The sequence below is a fragment of the Cydia pomonella genome, chromosome 23, assembly GCF_033807575.1.
Source record: "Cydia pomonella isolate Wapato2018A chromosome 23, ilCydPomo1, whole genome shotgun sequence".
In the NCBI taxonomy this organism is placed as follows: Eukaryota; Metazoa; Arthropoda; class Insecta; order Lepidoptera; family Tortricidae; genus Cydia; species Cydia pomonella.
Window position 1 is genome coordinate 12,003,740 of NC_084725.1, and position 22,177 is coordinate 12,025,916.

The 22,177-nt window shown below is 37.9% G+C and overlaps 1 protein-coding gene across 1 annotated transcript in view; it reads left to right on the forward strand.

Moving 5' to 3' along the window:
* Positions 1-1,077: 1,077 nt before the first annotated feature.
* LOC133530647 (calsyntenin-1) overlaps positions 1,078-22,177 on the forward strand; it is a 340,667-nt gene continuing 319,567 nt past the window's right edge. Inside the window, exon 1 of the mRNA XM_061868664.1 lies at positions 1,078-1,301. Within this exon, the coding sequence (XP_061724648.1) occupies positions 1,217-1,301 (85 nt within the window). The 5' untranslated portion in view covers positions 1,078-1,216. The remainder of the gene's footprint in view (positions 1,302-22,177) is intronic.

The window sequence follows — 22,177 nt, forward strand, 5'->3', positions numbered from 1 at the left end:
TTCGAATGTAAATTGTCCCACGTATAGAGACAATCCAAGTATATCACATGTATATCATCAGCTGTACTGATAAATAACTGGGTTTCAAATAAAAATGGAACAACAACTTATGAAATAATCTAAATGGCCTCGCCAAAAGTCACCGATAATCGCATACGATTTGCAATGCATCGCGGCAATAGGGTTGTTTCCATCTACAAATCTTAGGGCAGAATTGTATCCCAATAAATTCTTTTGGATTATAAGAACATGTTAAACTACTTTTAGGGGACCTGTAATGACCATATTTTTGTCAATATTGAATTTAAAATATCTTCAGGCACACGTCATGTGACCAAACTCGAAACGTGTTTGAAGATTCTGATGACGTCACAACTCTCGGATTGACACTGTTGACAGTTAGGCGATAAACAACAAATGACAAATGTCAGTTGACAGTTCGTATCTTCTACGTGTGTATGTAGTTATGTGCCAAACCGTAAACTGTGACGTCACACAATTTTCAAAGAGCGTTTTGGGCGCGAAAGCAGCTGTCTAAATATATTTTGTTAATTTAACATATTTAAAGCCTTTTTTAGTATAAAAGTTGAATTTTAGGGCAACTTTTAGTTAATATAGAACGTAATACAAGCATTTCAAAAAATTGGAAACAACCCTATTGGTCGATTTAATGAATTAGTTGCTCTTACTAAGCCAGCAATAGGGTTGTGTCCTATGCTGTTTCCGTAAATTATTTCACATCATGGATGAAATAAAGCACAAGATAATTGTTACAAAAAGGACGAGAGCTGATACTTTTTACACATTTTCTAATAAATAAATCGTATAGAAATAAAACAAGTAGGTGACTTGACTGTGACGTTCATGTGCGGATAATCGTTTTGATAGTTCGTAAAAAGAAAGCACCCTATTATCTAAAACTCGTGGCATTTGTTGCAAAGTTCGTCCGTAGAGCCTTTTTTAAAACTTGACTTTAAGCTGGCTACACTGAACACGACGGTGCCGTATAGTGAGTACAAGCTTTACAAAAATCTAGCTAGCTCCGTAAACGCGCCGTCTCGAATGCAATCGATGAAATCACATCCGTCATCCGCCATTTGCGAAAGTAGCCGATCGCTGCTCCGCAGCGCGAGTGTCGTACGTTTGAGTATGTCGAGAGTGTAATTTGTTATTTTCAATTAAACTGTGACTTCTGTGCGGGATTTGAGCAGTTAAAATGATTGTGAGATTTTTGAGCGTGCTGTGCCTGGGAGTTTTGGTGGCTTCGGCGCACAATGCCGAAGGAAACAACGACAATGAAGGTTCGTAATTATAATCTTTAGTCTATTTATTTTTTATCGGTGCCAGTTTTATTTATAAACAGTGCGGAAAATATAAATCAACTTATTTAAAGATTTGAGAGGAGTTCGTTCGCCTGAGAATTACTTTTATCTCATAAATTGTGGCTTGGAAGTATATGTTACGAAATTTTCAAAGTTCGGTTTTGATTTTCTTATTAGGGTCTGTATTATTTTCCTGACTTTCTAAAGTGTCCCGCGGTTAATTATTGTGTCGGCGAGCGGGTCGTGGGTGTAGAGTCGATAGCATAACCGGCCCGACGACTTCTGAGACTGAGCCTGGCTGGCCAGTGCCCATAGTGCATGCATACGGCTTGCACACACGTGCATGCTTGTGTAGGTGTTGTCTGATTCACACCGGGTGTTAGCACTTTGTCCCATTTCCGAACGAATTACCTGAGTAGCAGATGAATGACCTGTACACCAGAAATGTTAGTTGTTTCTGCCTAAGTATCTCCTGGCTCTGTGTGTAGCTACTTTAAACTAAAAGTTTTTGGGAATAATTTTAAGAATTATATGTACATATATTTATTTGAATATTATCTCTACCATACTGAATACTATTCATTCTAATAATCCCTAGTACAAATAATAATCCCTAAACTTACCATGATCATTCAAATTGTGTTTAGATTCTTGTCTATATTTTTTTTGTATCAAGTCCATATGAGAGTAAAAAAAAAGAAGAATGAAAAAAAGGTGCTAGGTAAATAGAAGAAATAGAAATGTAGAAAACCTTGCCTGGGTTTAAGGTAAGAGCAGCCTTCCCATCTCCAGTTTTTAAGTCCCAGCTAGATCCTGAGTAAATCAATAATACAATATTTACCATATTAAAGGGACATTACACTGTGCGTGTTCAGTGCATCTAGCTCAGTATTGAGACTGGATGGTATTATTATACCATACAAATATGTAGCAAGTTTTTTGGTAATACACTAAGTAGTAATAGTAATCACTTTACTGTACAGTCAGCGTCAAATACTTTGTAGCAACCAAAGTAGTCAAATAGTAATACTATGTAAATGTAAATGTAAATAGCCTTTATTATTGAAGTCTTCAGTTATCACAATTAATGTAATTAATTTTGTTTCACAACATTGACCTCAACTCGTCCTTTGACGTAGGCCTCCTCCATTTCTTTCCATTTATTTCTTTCCTTTGCTGTTTGCATCCATTTACCTAGTAATACTAATCTACTATTTTACTAGTTAAGTATTTATTAGTAATACTAATTAACTATTTGGCCACTTTGACTGCTACAAAGTATTTGACGCTGACTGTACACAATACAGGTTCACATAAAATTTTACAGGAATAGAGGTATAAAGGCGAAATTATCCGTATAAAGGATCTCTTCCAGCTATCCTTCGAGTAGATGAATGGAAAAATAATCAAACAGACACAACTTATGTAATGAACTTTGGTCCTTATATGTCAGGCATGGTATTCTGCAGTACTGTAGGGGAATAAGGGAACATCCCTTACTACCTTTAAGTAGAGAAAAAGTATGTTCTTGGTGTGTGATTTGTTATTTATCTTCTTTTATTTTGTTTGATTTCAAACCAAAGGAAATTCCACCATATTTCCTTCACTATTGATTTCAAATTCAACTGTTAATATTTTGTATTGTGGGCCCTCAGCAGGATAGATGTCATATATGTATGCAGGAAAAAGTGACCAAAGCCTCCAGTGCCTAGGGCTGGAATTGAACCAGCACCTTCAAATTACAGGTATTTTGGTCATGTTATTCTTTTCATAAGACATTTATTTCGGTTTATAATTTATACCTATTTTGTGTAGTAGGTTATGAGTCTTAAAAACTTAGCCTGGTGTGACCATATTTAATAATAAATTATTTGTTCCATGGTTGTCTTTTTTCATTGTAAAATATCATGGACCTGTATAGGCCAATAGTTTTTTAATTATTTTATTATTGAGAGCCTGTTGTGTCCCACTGCTGGACAAAAGCCGCCAGCCACATTCGAGGGGAGCCAGTGCTGTCAAACTGGTCTAACTTGACAGACATTCAGACATACTCTCAGAGTAAACACAACAACTGAAGCAACTGAAGCGAAAAAGCCTGATTTTTCCATTCCTCCCAGTTTTGAGTAGTTTTCGGCCATACTTTTAACAAGGAGTCTAGCTCGTCCCACCAATGCCGACATGGTCTGCCAAATCTCCGTTTTGAGCTGGGCTGCCACTCTGGTAATCTTGGCCCACAACTCACTCGACATATGACCGACATGGCCAGTCCAGTCTCACTTCAGCTTAGCCGCTTTCCAAGCTACATTGATGACTTTTGTCTGGAGCACAGTGTGGTGTTCTAGATACAATGCACTAATTTTACACCTAATATGCTGTGCTCCATAGCTCGCTGGCCAATCCCGAGTTTGGACTACAGAGACGCTGTCCAAGACGAAGCGGTGTGTGATCAAGTTTGTGCACCTTAGATGAGTATTGGAAGTATGCACATGTCCATGAGTCTCCTCTTAAGTGATAATGGGAGATCACCTTTTTATATAAGATTTTTCATGCACCAATAGCTCCTCCAGTTTTCAGTCCGTCTTTTCACCACAGTATAATACAAAATGGATAGCAACCAGAGTTACCTAATATTTACTTCGCTTATAGTAGATAATGTAGATAAGAGTGATAAGAGCCAACCTACTTCTATTAAAGCAATGTGTATTGTTACGGCGTTATTCATAAATAATGTCTGATAAATCTCACAAACCATAGAAAGAAACAAAATGTAGAAGTGGTTAATTTTATGAAAAAGGGGGTTATTCTGTATAAGTAAAAACAAATGTTAAACAAATAATGAATACTTTAGTAGTTAATACAAAATTTCATCTTAACTAAATTAATTTAACAAGTACCTGTGTTAAAGGTAAAAAAATTAAATACTTCTTGAAACTTATTTCACATTTAACATTGTGAACCATAATGTTTTCTTGTTTTACTTAAACTATAAAACGTTTGAACTTAATAATCTAGTCTAGATAGACAAACAATGATTTTAATTTTAGTTTTGTTTGCGTAATCATACTAATTAATAATAAATTGAGGGCATGAAAGCTGATAGCAATCAAATCTAGGTGCTGCCATCGAAGTATATTATGTAGGTATCTACATTACATATCCATTGTCATCAAAATACGCCTTATATTGCGACAGTACTCTGAAACGTATGTGTAGTATGGTGGCCATATACATGGGGACGGGGAGTGGGACAATTGATTATTTTCACCTGAACAAAAACAATGTGAGCTAGGCGGAAATCCGGCGCTGGACAAATAAGATTGGAGGCTGACGATATAGATGCCGCAGTCCCGCGAATCCCGCTCGTGACTGGGGGCCTACCGCGAAAACCGAAATTCGCAAATTGCGGGGATCTTTCTCTTTTACTCTTAGTAAGACGTCATTAGAGTGACAGAGAAAAATGCCCGCAATTGACGAATTACGATTTTCCCGGTAGTCACCCTGCTCTTTCTTCAGTGCCTGCGCGCCCGAATGGCCGCGACGTCTCAAAACGGAACATGTCCCGGCGTACTGAAACGTATGGCAACTCTAATGTAGAGCAATTTACGTGGAAATGCTGCCTTGTTCCGCTATTATTCAAGTTCCAAGGGATTCTAGTTTCAACTGCCGCAAGCCTATACGTAACGTAAATGGTGGATAATCTGAAACTTTGAATTAATATGTGTTTTAATACTGTTAAAGCAAACAATCCGAAGTTAATCTCCGACGCTAAATGTAATCGAAGTGATATTGGATTGGAATTATTGGAAACAATGTAGGTGGGATGTAGTAACATTATAAAGGGTTGATTATAATAACATATGCCTGTGATGGGCAAACATTTAGCATAGCCAACCGTAGTGAGAATGAACAGTCACATTTTTAGAGAGCTATTAATAAAAACTCAATATTGATAGCAGCGAAACGTCTCTAGTTACTTTTATGTACTATTTTATCTGGAGGCACGGTAGTGCTCCCGCCAAGACGAGCCAAGCGAAGCGTAAGGGCACTGCCTACCTTTTCTCGAAGTGCTTCGTCGTTTTTTTGAACCCTCATAACTTGGGTTTGGATTATCCCAGAACAAAATTCCTTATGGTTTTCGTCTTGGCAACATTTTACATGAAAATGTTTTTGGTGGGATTATATTTTCCCGGGCTATAGCTTTATACCAGGGGTGGCCAACAGGTCGATCGCGACTGTTAGTCCAGTCGATCGTGGCAAGGAAAAAAATATAAATACGTAGACCAGTTTCATTTAAGGTTTCAAGAAGTATGTAATTGGTAGATCGCACAGGGTTTCGTTAGTAAACAGGAGATCTTGGGTCTAATCAAGTTGGCCACCCCTGCTTTAAAGTACGAGTATATAAGCAGTCGCGCGCTACGTAAGTACCTAGTCATCATAAAATATTTCATCATCGCATAGTTTTAACATTAAGCCCTAGTGAGCTGAGAACGTACTAGGTATACAGCTTTGAATTTCTTCGCAGAGCCAATGGTCAGTTTCGCTTTTTAATAGTTCTTACAAGTTTAGTTTCCAGCCGTCGCCTCAAGACACTTCGATCGTCCATGGGAATGGGGCAACGAACGCCAACGCTATCACCAGTTAATTGCTTCGCTAAACGAAGAAAAGCTTTTGTGGGCGCTACTCATTAAATGGTGTTTCGTTGTAATGTTTAGGTAACAGTACCGCGAGGTGTTAGAGTAAATTTTCAAGTGTTTATAGGCTGTGCAAGAATATATTATGATTTAAAATACATTAAGTTTTTAAGGTTGGGTCAAAGTCAAAATTTAACTTTGTCATAGCTTCTTGTTGGGATGGGAAAACTAAAATGTTGTGACATACAGCCATAGAAGATATTGTTGTTAGCATTATATTGGTATTTTACATAATAAAATAAGTTTTTAGCAAAAATTTCATTTTTGGTACAAGTTTTTATCGCTGACTGTACTTTTCTTACCACAGGCAACTAATACTCATCAATATAAGACTAAAAACCCTAAACACAATTTAGTTGCGTTGTTTTATCACACAGTTCTTAAGGCCACCTGTCTCCATCATCATCAGCTCGATGGTACCATAATATAGCATTGTCACCCGACTTACATGTGTATGCAAATTTTCAGCTTCATCGGAAACCGGGAAGGTGGTCAAATTTTACTTGCAAGATTTGACCCGTACATACATAGGTACATTGCAAGTTAATAAAAAGCTTGTAAAAAACAATTCATTTAATATTTTCTAATTTTATTTAACACATAATTAAAACGGCTTTAAAAGAAAGTTCCATGGCTATAAGACGCCATTAAATCAAAGAAAGAACATGCGCAAACGCATCAAAGACAGCTAGACGTCCTGGAATGTTGACATTCCAAAGTCAAATGGTGACAGAATACGGCGACCAACCAGTTTTATTTATAGTACCTTACCTTAACCGGGATGACTCACTCCAGTTCATTCAAGGACTGAGGGCCTACCGCGAACCACGTTCGACGTGTTGCCTCCCTGTCATACTTACGTATGAATCTACAAGTGCAACAGAGAGGCAACACGTCAAACGTGGTTTGCGGTAGGCCCTCTGATCAAGACAGAAATTACAACTTAATTTATTTTAACGAAAAGTGGCTGTGACATAATCGGACAGACAGACGGACATGACGGATCTATAAGGGTTCCGTTTTTTGCCATTTGGCTACGGAACCCTAATTATGGCTACAAGATGTCTGTTTAAATTTTAAATAGGTACATTTAACGCTTTCCTTTGATATGGTACGTTTTCCCCATTACATTATTTTTTATTTATACGGTTGGAGTTTTCAATTTACTTTTTTTTTTCATGCGTCAGTATCCATTCTATTAAACATTGTTTTTTCAAACTCGCGTGCTTGCTACAATAAGGCCCATTAAGTTAACGAATACGGGTATTAAATAACAAAAGGCTAGATAAAAGGCACCAATACAATCCACTTCAAAAGGCTAAAGAACACTCGAGAATCATAAATAAACCTTGAACAATGTCACTCGACACCACATCTGTGCAGTTCCGGATATTAAAAAAAAATGCACCTGTCGCACTCGTTCAGAAACAGGTTGAATAAAAGCGAGGGGATTGTCGATGGTTTTTGCGAACACAATGAATGTGGCAACGAGAATTTAAGCACTTGTTGATGAAGTTAGGTAAAGGTTTGTTTGTTTAGTGATATAGTTGGGCCCAGGAGCCAGGACTGTCTCATTTCTAACATAGACAGAGATAATCATACTGTCTTTGTCTTACGCTAGTACTAACACTTTTTGTCCTTATTTACTGACTGGGTTTGCCAGACTGTAAAAAGAATTACAATTGTGGTTTAGTGAAGATAGAAAGTACGGTATAAGTTGTTTGATACTATAAATTCTGTTATTAAAAACGAAAAGTATAAAACAATACTATATTATTGTGAAGAGCAGTTTTTTGATATTTCTCAGCAGTACTTTAATAAATTAGACGTATTACTTGCACTAGCTTGTTTAACAATGATACAGAAATATATCATTTCGGTACATTATTTTATACAAGCATTACCTATTGTATTTTTGTTATTTCATTGCGTTTGTATTTTTGTTTGTCTAATACAAAGGTACAATAATGTACGTTTGTAGACGCAGCAGGCCTTGATTTGCCGCTTGCCGCCCCGCCGGTCGCGTGCGTCCTGGCCGCGTCCTTAAGGCTAGGCAACAGGATAATTGCGTATCAAACACCTCTCCGCTTCGAGCAACACCGGGAAGGGAGACGACATTCATACAATTTCCCTCTGCCGAAGCATAGGTACAACTGTACCTAGGGCGGTGCATGTTGTGACTCGTCCGTACACAAAAAGAGAACGAGGTATGCAAGATTTGTCTTTGACGTGTCATTTTCTATGTATTTGTATCGTTATTACAGATTGAATTTTGTATGTAGTGAGTCAGAAGTGCGACTGTGTGCACGTTTCCCCCGCAAAAAATGGCAGAATGATTTGTTCGGTAAGATATCGCTTAGGCTCCTTCCTTCCGACGTGTCGGAAGCCGGTGCAGCTTCTACAAAATTGAGACGCGCGTTTAAACGCAAGTCACACGCCTCACGGTTTTGTAGGAGCTGAGCTGGAATGAAGATGTGTTACATACGCAAGCGGTGTGCATCGGTCTTTAAGTCGCGGACTGGACGCAAGCGGCGCGCGGCGAAGCGAGCGGCATATCAAGGCTATTCATGCACTGACCAAATGTATGAAAGCGTGCAGGCCGCGACCTAACACATTAATTTAGCGCGAAAGTTAACAGAAATAAACTGCACATTATTGTATCTTTGTATTAGGCAAACAAAAATACAAACACATTGCAAGTACTAACTTGAGTGTCGAATGCCAACAAATGCTATTAAGAAAACTCTAGGTAATGCTAGTATAAATGAAGAATTTATCGAAATTACATATTGCCATATAAGGCCGTTCATCCATTTGGTCAATCCCAATTTATGAATGGCCTTGATTTGCTGCTCGCCGCGCCGCGCGCCGCTTGCGTCCAGTTCGCTGCGTTAGCCTACATCCGAGAAAAATCCTAACTGCGAGAATTTCGGTACCGAAACTAGAACTGGCGACGGAATAGCCCACCGCAACGTCGTTACCTGAATTCCACAGACCGCGTTATTCCGTATATTCCGAGATAGAATGTTTCCCTGTTTTTAAAACGGACTCTCTTAAACTTTTATCTATGGTTATTATAAACTTTCCTTATTTGAAGACGTACCTACTTATAAAATAAGTTACGTAAACATTTCCTAAGTTTTTTACCTTCCTATTAAAATGTTTACAGCGGTTCCATAACAGATTATTTACCAAAAAGAGCTCGACAGCCAAACTGCTCAATAAAAAACCGAACAAGTGCGAGTCGGACTCGCCCACCGAGGGTTCCGTACTTTTTAGTATTTGTCGTTATATAGCGGCAACAGAAATACATCATCTGTGAAAATTTCAACTGTCTAGCTATCACGGTTCATGAGATACAGCCTGGTGACAGACGGACGGACGGACAGCGGAGTAGTAATAGGGTCCTGTTTTACCCTTTGGGTACGGAAGCCTAAAAAAATGCAATTTGAAACGCTCGTTTTATAATAATGAAAATAACCGAAAACATTTAAGGTATACAAATAAAATCAAATAACTCTTAACAGCTTTAGACCTTTTTGCATGAAAAAATATGTAAATTTATTCGTAACAATGTAAACATCTTGTTCACTTATTTATTTACATATATAAAAGCAACATGCAAAGTAGGTGGGAAAAAGGCACATAAAAAGGTTTCGTTTCGACACATTTGACAGCTAAAACGGACTGTGAAGTGAATAGGGACCATGCGCGTTGGAGCGTCTGCCATCTAGTGGCCTGAATCGGAACCATAAACAAGTACATTTACACGTCACGTGTTTTCTTGTGCGTAGTAGGTTCTGCCATCTTTTGGGCTACATCGGAACAATAAACATCACATTTACGCCTCGCGCCAAAAATCTGACGGCTCCTGTGCTGCCTCCTACAGTTCAAGCACGCTCCCTATACGATAACTTTTTACAAGAGATGCCACGAATAGTGAATTGGCTGAATACCGAATACCGAATATTCGGCAACGCTGTCGGCCGAAGCGCCGAATATTCGGCCGCCGAATGCTTGGTGGGGGCGCGTTAGCTGGAATAAGACAAGTCACAACCTGTTTTTCTCGTTAAAATCGTGATGAACTAAGTAGTACCGATGACGATTCTTCTCCAGCGCGTAAGAAAAGAAACTTGAATGAAAATGATAGGACTGTTGAAATACACGACAGTTTCTGGAATTGCTTTGAAGAAGTCGCTACAAATAATATGGGAAATGCTAATGATGAGGAGGACGTGGAGAAGAATGCTGTGGCAAACGAGTTGGATTTTTATTTGAAAACAGTTCGCCTAGATCGGAAGGCCGATCCTTACAAGTGGTGGTCAGCAAACGAAAAACAATACCCGAACCTTTCGAAATTTGCAAAAGTTTATCTTTCTTCGCCTGGAAGTAGCGTTTATAGTGAGAGGTTATTTTCTGAGGCTGGTAACGTTTACGATGAAAAGCGCAATCGTTTGCTACCAAAAAATGCTGAAAAGTTCGTTTTTATCCATCACAACTTACCACTGATTAATTTTAAGTACTAAAATGTTGTAATTTGGAAATAAATACATAATTTTGAGTAAAATAACGTGTCTTTTTTTACATGATTTGCTATTCGGTATTTGGCCGAATAGTACGCACTATTCGGCCGAATACCGAATAGCAAAAAAGTGGCCGAATAGGTCGAATACCGAATAGTTGCCGAATATTCGTGGCATCTTTACTTTTTACACGACTGCCCAAAAAAATTGTTGTGTGAGTGGAGTGAGTTTTAAATATACTGTGATTGACATGTACTATAAAACTATGCTTTATAAAGGAATACATGAATGAAACTGGCAAAGGCAATCAGTAAAGGAAACCAAAGATAATTTAAAAATATCGCTGCCAAACATTGTAAATTAATATCGATGCGCTAAGTTCTGAGTTAGCTTTCTTAAACAGTCTGACTAGAGATCGTTTTAACTTAACTTTGCACCGTCTTTGACGTGATGAAGTATGGAATAGTACATTACGATACAAGTGCGAAAAATAGGAAATTCGAAACGAGTGGCGATAAATTAAAACACGACCGAAGGGAGTGTTTTAAATCGACACGAGTTGCGAATTACCTATTCGCACATGTATCGTACAACGTTTTACAGTACATATGGCCCTTTAAATGTTCGACACAGTAACATAATATGCTACTTCTCGCACTAGTGCTATAAAGTAGCCCCATATGTACTGTAAAATACATTATATTTGATCACTTAATTTTTAGATGGTAATACGTTCACCATAGTAACTCCATCCATCGGGTAGCAGGCGGACAATATTTAAAGAGAGAAGTTTTATGGTGGCACCATCTGTCATTGCAGTTTGTGCACAATTAGTTTAGTCCGACTAGCGAAGCTTGGCAGTGGTAGACTGCTTAATAACAATTTTATACTTTCTTTGATTTTATTATTTCGTTATATTGCCTTATTCATAAACGCACAAGCCTCAATTATTTAATTAATGTTTTATCCCTTTCTTAGAAATATTTACATTTTAAGTCAAAATAACAGATTAAGAAAAACAATTTATTATGTTATTGAGTCTTAAAACGCGTTCATGAATAAAGGGGGTTATTATAACATTTTAAAACTTTCGCGTTTAGTACACATGTTAAAACATATTTAGCTCGACTTAGCCGCTCGACAGATAACCGGGTCTATGGCGAATTTAATTTGTTACCTTTATTTCCGACGTTTCGACGCAGGTTTCACTGGTCATGGTCGCGGAACCACGTCCGACGTGTTGCCTCCCTCTCACACCTACGTACGAATTTACAAGTGCGACAGAGAGGCAACACGTCGAACGTGTTTCGCGGTAGGTCCTCTTACCTACGTGGGTAGGGGACCACACACGTGCTTGATATTTTTCAGTGACTTCTATTATTATAATAAAATAAGGGTGACAGCTGGTAGCTACAGTTGCCAAAAGCACGTGAGTACAAACGTCGGGAAGTTACACTAATCTCTGTTTTGACATTTTGCTAGTTCATCAGGGCTATAACCGCGAAAATCGAAGTTCGTCAATTGTTCTCTGTCACTCTAATTACGTCTTAGTGAGAGTAAAAGAGAAAGATCCGCGCAATTTGTGAATTTCGATTTTCGCGGTAGGCCCCCAGTTATCCGCGACCAGTGAAATCTGCGTCGAAACGTCGGAACGGAAATAAAGATTACAAAATAAATTCGATCCGATTATAAATAAATAAGGGGTTATTCTCTGAGAGTAGCGACTCGGCTAGCCACTATACAATCAAACGCAAGGATAACCCTTTGTCCTACTAGTTCTAGGTTTAACTGTTTAACCAGAGTTTACATTACAATGCCGTCCGCTATACTATGCCATTGTTCTACGGAGTAATTTATTCAGATGGTGCTGGGTTCCGTGCTATCGGCGCAAAGAAACTTGGCTCTGATTTAGATTTGTTATGTCTATTGTGGTCTCGTCTATTGTCTGGCAAAGCGCGGCGTTATAACAGGGAAATTTCAATACTTATTTCGAATGTCTTCTACTTATTATGACGAATTTGCCAACTTGACTCCGCTTGAAGTGACATAGTGTAACAGTGGCACGGAAAACGTCAGGTTTTCTTAGGAGTTTTCCGTTTTTAGTGGCACTCCCTCACTCGACTCCCTGACTTTTTGACTAACAAAATATGGCAGACGATGGAGGATACAGAAGTCTTTCTGTTTTCATCATCATTACCAGCAAAATACCTGATTCATGTCATCTGAAATAAGCATTTCTAGTGTTCCTTTTACTCCGGTCTCCGTTTTATATCATATCATCATACATCAGCTGACATGGCAAGAAATATGATTGGCCGTATCGAGCGATCGCGGGTCGCATGACAACATCAAGGAAGAAAAAATACAACGCCAATTTGCCCTTGGACATTGATCTTATGTGACGTTTGGGATTTTCTTTGTCATATTATTTGCTAGCTTACAAAATATCCGGTAATAAAACTAGTTTTTGACAACATACATAGGTAGTTACTAATAAATGGGTAGTATAACTCCTAGTCCAGAGGATGTGGAATCTGGTTAAATGAAGAGATTTTATTTTTGTGGGTAAATTGTCTTTCGAAATTTTTTAAAAAATCTGGTCATTGATATTTAAAATTAGAGGCGCTTTTGGTTTAAAAAAAATGGCGAGCTATTTTTTTTAGTGTTACGTGATTCTACCCAGATACATTTTGTGTGCAATGGCGAATAACAGACTTATAGTGAAAGCATAATAAACTATAGAGTACAGACAAACAGGCAACTTGACAAACGACCTGTCATGTCATCAGTCAACAACTATCATAAATCATAAACCATAAACACACTCTGACGATGACCATTTTTAAATGTTGAATTATTCAAGTTAAAAAAGAAACGAAATGAGGTTTACAATATTTATCATTCCTTCACAGTTATACACGATGCTACCAAATTTGTTTGACATTCTATAAACCTGGCCCACGGCTCATTACTTGGATGACTTGGATCAATAACCCCCGTGCATAGACAATCACAATAGACGCCATGTTTCATACGTTCTACTCGTGGAATACTCACAGACTACTTAGTCAGGAATGGTCATGGAACGAGCTCGTTTTGGAAAAACGCGTTTATCTAAATGAAATAATAAAAAGAAAAAAAAAAGAAGAAAAACGTAAAATAAATAAATGTAAATTCCATTTGCATTGTAAGTCACAAAAAAAACTCCTAGCAGGACCCATGGAGTTTTATTACCACGCCTCCTTCGTACCCCCTGAAGGAGAGGCCATTTTAATATAATAATTAAATAATAATAATAATTCAGCCAATATACGTCCCACTGCTGGGCACAGGCCTCCTCTCATGTGCGAGAGGGCTCGGGCTATAGTCCCCACGCTAGCCCGATATTCATTGATTGATTTTCATTTGATATTTACCACTAGCTTTTCGGTGAAGGAAAACATCGTGAGGAATATAATAATTATTTCGTTAAATATAAATATATAATCAATGAATGTAAATACTGTAAACAATGTACCTACGCAAGTATTAATTTAATAAATGGCTATTCTGATTCTGATTCTGACTTAGTCAGGTCATAAGTTCTGTCAAAAAGGTTATGACTGATATAAAAACCATATGTACAGATCCCTTATTATCCATATATATTATTTAACGCTGAATTACTTATAATATAATTTAACGTAATTTACTTTCTCAATTTTGCATAATATTATGATATATATGGAAAAATGTTATAAAGAAACATGCAAAAAACACGCGACCTGTTCAAGGTGATTTTGATCTTATATCTTTCTTAAAATATATAACTCATGTGTATTAGTATTGGCAAAATTGCAACTGTACTTTTACCAAACCTACTCGTTGGATGGCACTCAAAAAGCACCTACTCGTCGGAGAACTGAATGTTGGTGATAAAATAACGTTCTAATAAAGTAGGTTCATACAAATAAACAATTGTACCTATTTTATTAATGTGATACTGATTTTTACTCTCGTCTGTACAGTATAAATTTTCACAATCAGGCCGCGTATTTGCGTCTAACGACAATCCCAAAGTTCACAAGTATTAAATAAAGACGCGATCTAAATTTTAAACGAATTATATTACGTTTCGATCAGTATAAAACAAGCGTTCAAATCATGGGAAAACTTTTTTATTAAATCTTTGTATTACATTTTATCAGTCAAAACCTTTGTGACAAAACTTACGACCGAACTAAGTATGATATGATATATGACCTCATGTTTATTGTTTACGAAGATGCGTGAGTGAAAGAGCGCTTGTTACTTGCGAAATACTACGCCGCGAGTCAGCATGTAATCTCATATTCTCCATTTTAAAACTACAAAAGTCATTGTATTTTAAATGAGTTCGTAAATACGGACGTATATGACATGACAGCTCGTTATTCTATACTTTGTTATCTTTGTATGGAAACGTTCATAATATATATCATTGTCGTGACCACGAGTGATATAGGGTCAATCTAGAGTAACAATCAAGCAGTCTCCGGATCCTATGGACGCCTGCAACTCCAGAGGTGTTACATGCGCGTTGCCGACCCTAACATTCCGCAACTTCGTTGAACTCTGGCAAACTTACTCACCGGCAGGAACACAACACTATGAGCAGGGTCTATTAGTGTTATTTAGCTGCGGTTTTTCTGTAAGGTGGAGGTACTTCTCCAGTTAGTCTGCTTCTCGCTCTCACTTACAGCTGCGTCCTTAACGGCCATATCTCACGCTCATGGTTGCGCAATCAAGCGGACTCCAGGTGAGATACCCTCCATAGGGCTGTATAAATTTTGTTGGTGGCCGGCGACTTGTTGCAGTGAGATATGGCCGTAACGAACGTACAGCGGACCACCTTCCACTAGATCAAACGAATCAAGGTAGCGGTCCGGTACGCCCGTTTGTTACAGCTTTTATACCATGAAACAGGTTACACAATGATGTTTCATTTTCTGGCAACATATCAACGCGATAATCATCGCGTTTATATCACTTGTCGATGTGGACAAAACATCTTTCGCACCTATTGTTTAATCATCCGGTCGACCTCGACAGGCATTGGATATTTTAGCACCATGTTCTTTGAATTGTCGTTTTTATCATTCCACTTGTGTCTACAGTACATAACATATTTTGTGCATATTTTTTCACGTTTTTGACCAAAAAGCAAGCGAAAGGTCTTTGTATAACACCATGTAAATGTTCACAGTAGTTCCTACTATGTTGGGACCTTTTGTAATTATGCTCTTTATGGTTTTGAAGAAAAAGTGATCGACCCGGGTATGTCTTTAAACTACGTCCAAAAGAGAGGTATGGGCAATGTGAATGTCATCTCGCCTTGTGTGGTAGGGCACAGCACAGCAGATGTCATTCCAGATCTAGAGCAGAGCCCAACTGGGGAAGTACCTCCACCTTACAGAAAACCGCAGCCAAATAACACTTGACCCTACTCATAGTGTTGTGTTCCTGCCGGTGAGTAAGGTTGCCAGAGCTCAACGAGGGGGTGGGGTTAGGGTCGGCAACGCGCATGTAACTCCTCTGGAGTTGCAGGTGTACATAGGCTACGGAGACTGCTTACCATCAGGCAGGCCATATGCTTGTTTGCCACCGACGTAGTATAAAAAAAAAAAGAAACAAACTCTGGCTTGCCACTATATTTATATACAGATTTTTTTACTTCTCACCTCAGAAGATCCTTTAAAGTATTAAATCTTAATTCGCTTAGTCAGAACGCTTTCGTTTTGTTTTAACTCCTCGAAAATGTTTCATTACTCCCTTTAAAACTTTACATAACGGCTTTCAAAGCCGAAAAGCGTGAGATTAATTCCCTTCTTTTTTTTTTATACATATATGGCAAACAAGCATACGGCCCGCCTGATGGTAAGCAGTCTCCGTAGCCTATGTACGCCTGCATTCATTCTTGTAGTAGTAGGGTTTCTAGCCTAAGGTATTAGTAGTTTTGTAGGCTTTGGGTGTACTATTAATACTAGTGGCTCTGTGAGATGTAGACCTCGCGAGCATTACATTAAACTTTAAAAAAAAAAAATTGTTTATTTTGGACCATAATCCATAGAAATTGGTTAGTACAGGGGTTCCCAATCTTTTTCAACATGCGGCGCAGTTACAAGTTTAGTATTTTGCAACGGCGCCCTTGTAAATTTAAAATCACGGTCGAAAAAGAGTGACACGACGCTATATTATTTACCGATGCGAGCGCTCAAATAGGTACCCGCGAATATTTGTGGTTTCGGATAATGATAGAACTCACGGCGCCCCTCTTTACTTTCTACGGCGCACCAGGGCGCCGCGGCGCACACTTTGGGAACCCCTGGGTTAGTAGCTTCTTAAAAATCTATGTTAGTCTTATGAATAAATATATATCTACAGGAAACTTAACCTAGTAGGTATTGGGTCTTACCCTATTTATACATATAAATGTAAGGCTCCGCCATTATGGAAAATTTCCTAAATCGAATCGAAAAAAAAGCTCTCATCGAACTCTCATGCAAGTTTTACCAGAATTTTCTTGTCTCAGAATTAATGTACCGCTGTTGACTGCTGATGCAAGAGAAAATCTTGTCGTTTTTCTTAACCATTATCTATTTTACGTTTTTGTGTGGAGTTTCGTTTGAATGAAGGAAGGAGTGAAAATATTGAATTAGATTTTAAGCGGTTTTTTTTATATTGGGACCAAGCTATACAGTTTCAAGTGTTGCCAGAGACTAAACGTCTAGTCCGACAGGAAGCTATGACGTCATCATATCCATACGTATGCTAATAGTGTTTCGATTCGTCATTGAATCTCATTGCCACTCCACGGGCAGCGTCTAGGTTCAGAACAGGAGCCTGAATATGTATTAGGCATTGTATTTGGGTGACATATTTGAATACTAAATTTAATAGCGCTGTCAATTAACCTTGCCATATTTTTATTTTAACGATGTTTATTTATATATAGAATACGCAAATTGTAATGAACGACTTGCAAATCATTATTCAAAATTAAATCCAAAGGTAAAGTAGAAAAAAAATCATATCATAATAAAATCGGAATTGCATTTAGGTCTGTAAGCCATTGCAGTTATTTACGTCGTGGGTTAAATAAAATTCACATCAGGAATAATTCACTTTTTTTTCTCTTATGACGTAAAAAACGAAACAAAAAAAACAATATAAGTAAGGCTGTACAAATCTGACGCTGACCGTTTTTAAAATGCGCTAAAGATAAAGAAAAAAAATACAATCCTTTGTTCTAATATTGGGCTGGGAAAGTTGGTAGGTAAAATTGCCCTCGAAATCCGATGCCTTTCACCTGTTTCAAAGGAAAATATTAGCTTCGCAAATTCTAAATCAAGTTTGACTTTGACCGTCATCAGAAAGGGTTGACCAAACAATTCCCGTATTTGAACACGGCATTTCGAATTTTCCTATTGACTACTGCATGCGTGCGAGCGAGACAGCGCTATGTATGTAGCGCTGTCCTGCTCGCTCACCGGAGCGGCATGCGGGTCCGCATCCAAGGTATGCCTTATAGGTATGTTTGATAGGTAAAATTAATTCCTGTTTGTATAGGAGTCACGTGTCCAACTGCCGCAGGCTCTTCGTATACCGTGAGCATACATCAATATGCTGTATAAATGTTATATCAATAACATTTGCTTAGGAACTACGCGTTTCAGACGGGTGTATCATTTTCAGGTAGTGATTTCGAGTAGGGATTTTTGTATTTTTGTAGGAGCTGGAAGTAGCCGCTCAAGATCGCGACAAATGGAAAATTCTTCTGCGAGCCCTGTGTCCTTAATGAGGGATAACAGGATTACGTCATCATTATCATATTTGTATATGTCCTATGTACGGGACTATGGGAGCGAAAACAAGAATCTCTTGGATGTACCAATTAATCATGAATATCACGATTACAAATATTCACTACACGACTTCCCAAAACAAGAGTTATGCTTGAAGCGTTCATGTTTGTAAGTAATAATATATAATAGTGATGTTTGTATATAATAGTTTCCCGATCGAAACCGGTTTTTCTTACGGAAACCGAAGGTTCGGTATTGACTCCGTTACAGCCGAAACCGAAACTTTTATGGACGTGTTAAAATCGTGAAACAAAATTACCGATGGCCTTTCTTTTTAGATATATACCGGGTGTTTCCGGTAACAGGAGCAATAAATTAAACTGGTAGTAGACTGTACTCCTCAAACTGACCAACATTTCAGCAACTTTTAAAAATAACTTATGTTTTGATTTTTATTACACTTTAATGTTTATTCTATGTATTGCAAATTGCCAATTTTGTTATGTTTAAAACGTGACAAGCAACTCAAACACACTGAAAAGTAGGGCCATTGTACAGTGCAGTAGCATGTCAGCGTACATTGAAAATATGTAATTTCTTTGAAAATGATAACATCTAAAGATTTCGTAATTTTTTTAAGTTGTTAATCTAAAGTTATATCTTTTGGGAAGTACAATATATGGTTTAGTTATTTGCCCCTGGTACAGGAAACACCCAGCGCAAGTGATATAAAAAACCAGTGACCAGTGCGTTTCGGAACTGTCGGACCACTAGTACTAGTACTAATTTAATTAAAGAAGAATAATTTTAATAGAACTTATCATAATAGAAAAATATGAAGCTACCTGATTTCTGAACTCGTTTTCAGTGTATTTTTATTTCAGGAGGCCATTCCGCGCATGGCTCGGTAACTGGTCAAATTTCCAGACCGTTATCTTATCATGCTCTTGGCGCAAAACCTTTTAAATTCGGTTTCGTTCGTAAAACCGCTATGATTAAAGCGGGTTTTAGGAAAACATTTCCATAAACTGGTCAGATTTACCGATTTAGAAAAATAAAAACCGGTTTCTTCCAATGGCGGTGTCTGTTTACGCGGCACACCACTGAGACGGACGGCCGTCTCATCGCTTACCGAATAAACCGGTTTATTTAGGTTACAAATGTTACAATAAAGTTTTTAAAACATTCGCGTTCTTATGAAAGTTCGGAGTTAAAGCGAGATAAACCGGTATTTAGTATTTACCGCTATTTTTAAAACCGGTTCCGAGTCTTGTTTCCGCGAATGTTTTAAGTGCAGTAGTTAGTTTAAAAAAATTGTAGTGGTTTTTTTAGATCACAGTACGGTTGCAAAAAATTTAATTAGCAATCTTGAGGCCTTTAGTAACTTCTTTGATTTTAAACTTGATTTCTTGACTTTCGTTATTTAAAAAAATCACGAACATAGTCTAAAACGCACCTTAAAATTAAAATTTTGTATTTTTTTGCATAAAAGCTAAAAGTATGACAGTTGCTTCTAAAAATAAATAAATAAATATTATAGGACATTATTACACAAATTGTAATAATGTCCTATAAGTCCCACAGTAAGCTCAATAAGGCTTGTGTTGAGGGTACTTAGACAACGATATATATAATATATAAATATTTATAAATACTTAAATACATAGAAAACCATGACTCAGGAACAAATATATGCGTAATTTTATTTTTGATCGAAATCATCGATTACTTTTTTTTTGTTACAACACAAAATTAAAATTCAAAAATATAATACGGCGACCCGGGCACGCACAGCCATCTCGCTCATGCTTATGCTCAGTGAGAGTGACAGAAGTACCTGAACTCACGGTCAGTGGGATGACACGGACCTTTCGGGCGTTCTCGGCTTTGGTACGAGCAATTATTAGGGTTGCCAAAACTTGACGTTCCTTGGCGTACACAACCACAGATAAGATAATGACTTGAATTTTGACAATCCTAAATAGCGAAAAGGGATACTGCCATACATAAGAAAGAGACAACATAATTCGTTCCAGAATCGCTGTCAAACTTCGGTTTTGTAGGAAGTGTACGGTAGTACTATTATTTATTCTGTGCCACGCGGCCTCTCTGGATAATGATACCAGCTGAAGTGTGATCGTTATTCCAGAAGGCGTCTAGATTGTGCCAACATTTTAATAAAACTTAATGACATACCGATTTATCGATAGAATTTTTATTTTAAAGGAAAAACGGAATATTTTGTGACGATGAATTGCCGACCTTTCGGAAGGGTTTTTGTTTAAATATAAAAATGTGTAGTTGCGTTGCATGTTTCGCGCGGCGTGCCATATCTTTTGTTCCTTTCTAATTGCCTGGATTTACGCCCCCTCTAAAGAGGAAAGTGGAGGACCCGAGAGAAATTGCTTTTTGATACAAACGTTTTCCTCTCTGGATATTTACATTATAAAAAAAAATATTGCGACTTTGTTGTGTATCAACTACAGTTATGCCCGTACGTTTGATTTTTTTCGATTTTTAATTATTTTTACAATTATCAAAAAATCTAAAAAAGTCAAACGTAGGGGCATAGCTATTGTTAATATACATCAAATTATGTAAAAACGTGTTCTATATTGCCAATATTCAGAGAGGAAAATGATAAAATTTGTATGGCGAAGCGGCCGTCCGCTTTCCTCTTAAATACTCAACGGGGCTAATCTTACCAAGATTCAAATACTAGCCAAAACTGCCCACTCATTCTGTGTTGTCGACGTGTAACAAGATAAAAGTAGCGTTCGGATTTAGACCGAGCAGGAACATTGATTTTGATAATGCCGTCGCTGTAACTTCAATACTGCTGCAGTACCTCGATAAAATGACCGTATTGATATTGACGTTTCCTGCACACGGACGTCGCCAGATGATGGGATTTGGGGCACTTAGTATGACCGTTGGTCAAGGGGAGGGGGAGGGCCATACATTTAGTTAAAAAATATATCTATAAGGGAGTAGGGCAGCTGCGACGTTGGCAACGCCCTTGTTTCTGCTGCAATGCAGTCGGCACCGGCAGTAGTTAGTGCTTCTGGGCATTTTCCGCAAGTCGACAATCATTGTGCCTATTTTGCGCTACTCTAACCATCCTAGTTCCTCCACGAAGCCTACCAATGTTTTCGGGTTGCTAATTGCCTCTTTTAGTGTGCACGGATTCCCTATGTCTAGGAGAATGTGTTTTGTTGTTTCCTCTTCTTCTATGCACGCTCTGCACATGGGGCTTTCTGTTTTACCCATATTGTCTCGGTGTTTGTTTTGTGTGTTATGTCCTATAATTAATCCTACTATGTTGCGTAGTTGGTGTCTAGGTGTTTTCAGTTGGGGCAGGCGCCGGCAGTAATGTCGCGGCAGTAAAGCTGGTGTAGTCTGAATTAGAATGGTACCTTAAACTGTCCGAAGCCATTATAAAAATTCATTCACTCCCAACTCGCAACCTACGGCGTTTGTTATAAATAAATAAATAAATAAATATTATAGGACATTATTACACAAATTGACTAAGTCCCACAGTAAGCTCAAATAAGGCTTGTGTTGAGGGTACTTAGACAACGATATATATAATATATAAATATTTATAAATTCTTAAACAGATAGAAAACACCCATGACTCAGGAACAAATATCCATGCTCATCACACGAATAAATGCCCTTACCAGGATTTGAACCCGGGACCATCAGCTTCGTAGGCAGGGTCACTACCCACTAGGCCAAACCGGTCGTCAGAAAGTTTGTTCAGTCAGTCAGGGTCGTTTGTTGTCCTTAAGGAATGTGAAAGTTTTATCAGC